This window comes from Mizuhopecten yessoensis, unplaced genomic scaffold, assembly GCF_002113885.1.
Source record: "Mizuhopecten yessoensis strain PY_sf001 unplaced genomic scaffold, ASM211388v2 scaffold6307, whole genome shotgun sequence".
NCBI classification, from domain to species: domain Eukaryota; kingdom Metazoa; phylum Mollusca; class Bivalvia; order Pectinida; family Pectinidae; genus Mizuhopecten; species Mizuhopecten yessoensis.
The window spans coordinates 467,666-473,682 of record NW_018406484.1 but is presented as its reverse complement, the minus strand read 5'-3'; the positions used below and the strand labels follow the sequence as shown (position 1 = coordinate 473,682).

Genomic DNA, 6,017 nt, shown 5'->3' with positions numbered 1-6,017 from the left:
GTCATCATCGCGTCATCACTTTATGCAGTGTAACCAGGGTACTATAGTGTCGTCACTTTTGTCACACTTTCCATGCGCCCAGTGATGACGCAGTTTATAACCCTCAGGGATACAATGTTTCTGAAGTTAAGCACTTTGCAAGGCCACGTTATAAACTTAAAAATGTCACCTTCGGGTTATGATTTGTTCTGTCTATATCCCACAGTATGGATGTATTCTATCAATGAAATGCGTGCTTTGGTCCGAAGATAAAGGAATGACAGAGGTAAATGACATCTCTCCGCCTTTCACATCATGAACGTCGTTGGTACAACCGACTTCAACGACCTATCCGAACATGACTTACCCAGCAACCAGTAAGTGGTCTGTTTTCCCTTCCCCTGGAAATAGTCATATTAAAACTTCATTCAATCAGTTTCTAAAATATAAAGGAAATTTTTGATTTTGATTTAGACAAGACGTTGCATAATTGAGTTTTAATTTGGTGTAAGCAAGGCGTAATCAATCAATGTTTAAGAAAAGTATTTTTTATTCAGTTTGAGGGTTCCATAGGACAGCTTATAAAATGAGGGGTCCTACCAGTAACCAAGTCTATCTTTAGTAATAGTGGTCGATCATAAACTTAGAAATAAATTCATTAAACTATAAAAATTGGTTTAAACACATAAATATATTCGGTAGAACATCTTCAGTACGTGAGCAACCACCACTGTTCACATTTTTGATATGTTAGTTGTTTTCGTGTCTTCTTTCTCAGAGATCATCAAAACATGCCTTTGATTACATAATTCCCTTGTATAGGAGAAATAATCAGAAAATCGACTAATTTATTGTAAAAACAAAGTATAAAAAGGGTTTCAAGGTTTGATAAATAAACAGCCAGTGAATAATAACACGGTTTATCTTATATGTGGTTTTTTGATAATCCTATACTAATCGTACCTTGATCTCCATGCTACCCCTCTCCTGAATGTCGTAGCCCTGATGTTGACACAGCGACTTGTACGTCGAACTACTCATGTGAACCCTTAGTGCTGTATGAACAAAACAATTCAATATAGGTATGGGCGCTACTAATTCATATGGATCAGGATACGGAATAAAGGTGCGTTAAAGATGAATCCGTAGACCGGGTAATTACAGAAGCTGTCACATGATAACATACCCGATAACAATAAACTAACAAGGATACTGATAGATAATTATATCTTTAAGTAAAAATCAAAAATCAAAACTAAATATATTAAGTTGCTCCATTTTCAGTGTAATAATTTCATAAATAACGGTTCAGTTCATCATGTATCTTAAAGGATTAAGATACATTCAGCTAAACGATACAGGGGTGTGTAGTATAAAAGCTAGGACAACATTGTATTATCAACAATATGTTACGATTGCTGCGAATGCAAGACAAGACAGATATGTGGTATACTACCCTAAGTTAAAGTCTTCTGCAGAGCCTACATCGACTAAGTACAAGATTTGTGAGCAAACAATGATTTTGTTTCCGACCGTAGTGATCGTTACGGTTGATAAAGAGAACTTGTTATAATTTCTGTATTGTATATGTACAACACAACTTTGTAATGCGACCTGTATCGTACAGGTAACCGGTTAGTAAAACGATTAGTTATTATTAAGATTTGAAAGTCACGAAATTTCATACTGACCTGATAACAAAACCATGAAATCTGTAGATTTATAAAATGTATAAAATTTAGTTTTAGTTAGAAATATAAATTGGGTTACTTATCTAATTACATGTTTACACATTAGTATGCATGTAATTGTTTTTATATGGTATACTCCTAGTGAGCATGGAAAGAAGACTTACACACATCTATAGATTCAGAATTTTTGGAACTATGTAGAATAGCGTTTATAAGAAAATCTTAGTCAAAATATTCAAGAAAAGAACCCAACTTGATAATGAAAAGAAAGAAAAGCTGTTAACATTTACCTTCCCCATTTGATTCCATCCTTGAGGCCATATTGACAGTGTCCCCAAACAAACAGTATCTTGGCATGGTGTGGCCTACTACTCCTGGAATTTGAATCAATTTAATACAATTTTATGACGAAACTGGACTTTGCATCATGTACTGTGATGTTACCTGACTCTTTATGGAATTGTATATTTAGTAGTTTTGATTGTTTTCCTCCTGATATTACTAATCGCACTCTCTAATTTTGTACCAAACGTAATTACTTATCTTTGCTACCCCTCGACTTGTCACGTAATAAACTGTTGACTGGTCATGTTGGTCAACTGACAATACAATCGTGTTATGCTTTGTCAGTCCAAAGTCAAACTAGTTTCCCTCGGAGTTACAATTGAGACCCACCAGACGAGTTGTTTTCCTCGTTTTTCTTGTAACCTTGGAACACAGTTCCTCAGGTGGGTCGCAACTCATCGGGAAAATTTGACTGTCGACTCATAAGACATATTAAGCGATGTGATCTAGACGATATGATGGAAACCAACAAAAGTCATATAAAAATTTACAACAGCATTCGTGTTTTACACACTGCATTTGAGCAAATGTAATAGTTCATTATTTGTTTCGTATAAGGTTTGTATACTCACCGGCAGCACAGGGTCCTGTATGGATGCCTATTCTTAGCTGCAATTTCATGCCCGGTTGATGCTTTATTTCAAACGTATCCACAGACTGTAGAAGAGCCAGCGCCATGTTTGCTATTTCCGTCGAATGAAGGTTGCCATTCCTCAGAGGGAGTCCACTCACGACCATATAAGCATCTCCAATGGTTTCTACCTAATATCAATGTTTAACTAGGTACAAGTTTCAAACCGTTTTTTGACGTGCGTATATCAATTATAAGTCATTTACATCAATTGGGTTTCGTTACAGGAAACAAAAAAATCAAGAACAAACTGTTATTGTTCATTTATTATCATATGTATACTACTTTATACAATCTACTGATAGAAGGATATATTAATGACAATTTCATGTAGTTGTGATTATGAGAATACTCAAGAAGAAATGAGCACGACTTGAAAACAACTTGAGAATGAATTTCCAAATTTGGGAATGTATTTTCTTGGAAATAAACATCTGCTCGCGCCAGGTGACGTCCTGAATTGGAAATGATATCCAAACAACGATGTTCTGCGTAAGAAAATAGTCCGCTATAAGGAAATCATTATCAAAATAGGATAAGAATATTGTGATGATAGCATCACACTATCGTTCTACATAGTTTAAGGTTTATGTGTTCCTCCACGCAAATTCTATTTGTTAACGTTTGTTTCAGACCGAGGCTCTCTATGATTATAAAGCCTAGAAGTAATTAGGGAGATATGTTATTATGAGGTTATTTAATCTTGCTGGTAACAAGCATTTTAATTGGCTTAAAAAAATATGTTATCAGCCCATAACGTAAAAATTGACGTCGCCGTTTGTAACTTCGCTTTTGATTGGCTGACACAGTGGCGTAACAATTTCTAAGAGAAAAGGAAAAATGGATTTCCACAGGGATTGTGTATAGTAGATTAAACTATAAGGATTAACTTTAATATATTTTTATGTAATGGAGCTATTAACACAAAAACCGAAGTGTACTCTCATCATAAACCGTTGCGCTGTTTATTTAGATTGGTTATTGGTTATATCTCCATAACATAAAAAATATATTCAAGTTAATCCTTAAGTAGTCGTATAAAGATGATAAACAGTTAATCACACAAAGAATTCAGGGTTTGTAGTTCTTTCAATTTTCTTATCGCCGCGCGTGGATGAAATGTCGAGTGCTTCTGGGGTGACCTTTCGTTTTTCCACGTGCTCGTAATGAGAAAATTGTTCTGTCGACAAACCCCTTAAAACACAGTGTGATAATCTATAACTATTTCACATCTATACATCTGAATACATTTCAGCTATTACAAAAGCTATGACATGTGGACAAATGAAACATATGCAGTGGAACACTGGTGAATTAGTACCAGGCTGCTCAAGACATATGATGTTGAGCTAAGTGGTGTGTGTTAGCCTACCTTGTACACGTCGTATTGGGCTATAACCATGTCGAAACTGGTGTAGAGATCGTTAAGGAAGTCCACCACTTGAATTGGGGTACTGTTTGAGGAAAGTGATGTGAACCCTACTATGTCAGAGAAGAAAATAGTAACAGATTCAAATATTTCCGGACAGATGTTTTCTCCAGCTTTGAGCCTTTCTGCCACAACTCTGTAAGCAAATTTAAGTCAGTGTTAGGAAATAATAATATAAAAATATATAAAAATAAAATAAAGACATACAAAGAAATACCCACAATGACGACAAACATATAGGCAGCTTTACGCTGATATAAAAACAGGACATACAAAGAAATATCCACAATGATGACAAACATAAAGGCAGCTTTACGCTGATATAAAATCAGGTTATTCCTTCGCTACGTCAATCTGTTACATGTTACTTTGTTTCTAATTAGAGTGACACGTTAGGAAAACGCCAAGATGTTAAATAGGTAACTTTTTACCCAATTACAATAGAAATGTTAGGGCTTCGTCATTATGTTTACATGTAATTTGAACCCATTTACATCAGAAACGATATAACAAGAAAGTCTACACATAAGAATCATTTGTTATTTTACACGAACTATACACATTTCACAATGCATGATTACCTTGGTAACATTCTGTACAGCAAAGAGTCAGTTTTCTTTTTCTCGTCTAGGAGTGCGTGTGTTCGCTGTTCCACGACATGCTCCAAATTGTTAGCGTACTTTTCCAACATAGTGATCATATTATCTACAATGTTCGTCTTCCTGTGGTCAATACAAAACAAGCAATAACAAGAGTGTGGCGGCTATTTTTAGTGTGACCCAACATTTCTTTATGAATAATTTTAGACTGATAATTAATTGTTAATTTGGAATTAATCTTTATTTTGAAAATAATCTTCGTCATCAACAACGAAGGATATTTTACAAGCGCGAGGATCTCATGTACATATTCGTTGTTTTGGTACCTTAAAATATCAAATGAAAAGCAAACTAAATATACAACTAAATCTGTGGTTGATGTCCATTGCATGTCCCGTTTCCACTGAGAGGATAACGTGTTTACCTTCCCTTATTTAGTTTCGATATGTGATTCCTGATGGTTGAGAAACAGGGACGGTCCTCCGGCTCCTCCGCATAACAAGACATCATGAGGTTTGTCATGGCGGACAATGCATCATTGACGTTGTCTACATCGTTGCTGTTTGTATTAATATAATGGTTTTCAGCTAAATGCGGTCGAAACGGTGGATTCTCCCTGTATCTTACACGGGCGATGATTTCTGTATAAGTATAATGTACGTTTTATCAATATTAATATTCAAGATAAATCAAAATTCATTGAAAATATTATTGTCATCTGCGATAAATAAGTAGACGACTATATAGTTGTATAAATACATATAACACAGTGGCCATACTATATTAGCGAAACTGCTATGCATGTCCTATAATTAACGTTTAAAGCATAGTAAAACAAAAGTTGAACCAAGTACATGTATACATTCCCCTGAGTATCATCCGGAAACCACATTGGCTTATTGAGCTAAATTGCGAGGAGAAAAGACCTACTCGATGAAGTCATCTGTTTACAGTGGTCCAATACTCTGCCGCAACTATATACAATAACTGTAATATTATACGAGATGTCATGTAAATTAAATAATATGTAAAAGTGTTTTAAGTGTAGTTTGATAGTATCGTACAATAAGTATGTTTGTGCAATTGAGTATGATGTACATGTATATGTGTTGTTGTACATGTACATGTGTTGTTGTAATGTACATGTGTTGTTGTACATGTGTTGTTGTACATGTATATGTGTTGTTGTAATGTACATGTGTTGTTGTACATGTGTTGTTATACATGTGTAGTTGTAATGTAGATGTGGTGTTGTACATGTACATGTGTTGTTGTAATGTACATGTGTTGTTGTACATGTGTTGTTATACATGTGTAGTTGTAATGTACATGTGTTGTTGTAA

General features: G+C 34.8%; 1 protein-coding gene across 1 annotated transcript; it reads right to left on the bottom strand.

The window, feature by feature from the left end:
• Window positions 1-242: 242 nt before the first annotated feature.
• On the bottom strand, window positions 243-5,251 carry LOC110451927 (atrial natriuretic peptide receptor 1-like). The gene is made up of 7 exons (XM_021500160.1): window positions 5,099-5,251; window positions 4,657-4,797; window positions 4,019-4,211; window positions 2,588-2,777; window positions 1,961-2,044; window positions 943-1,034; window positions 243-380 (listed from the first exon to the last, which is right to left on the bottom strand). The coding sequence occupies exons 1-7, from the start codon at window positions 5,194-5,196 to the stop codon at window positions 288-290; spliced, it is 891 nt and encodes a 296-aa protein (XP_021355835.1). The 5' UTR covers window positions 5,197-5,251; the 3' UTR covers window positions 243-287.
• Window positions 5,252-6,017: the final 766 nt, after the last annotated feature.

What these genes read in the sequence shown, in the direction of transcription:
- LOC110451927 (XM_021500160.1), bottom strand. Translation starts at nt 5,196, where the DNA reads ATGACAAACCTCATGATGTCTTGTTATGCGGAGGAGCCGGAGGACCGT. An exon ending in CTGTACAGAATGTTACCAAG is followed by an intron (nt 4,212 to 4,656) that starts GTAATCATGCAT and finishes ATTTGCTTACAG; the next exon opens with AGTTGTGGCAGAAAGGCTCA. An exon ending in GATGGAATCAAATGGGGAAG is followed by an intron (nt 1,035 to 1,960) that starts GTAAATGTTAAC and finishes TTGTTCATACAG; the next exon opens with CACTAAGGGTTCACATGAGT.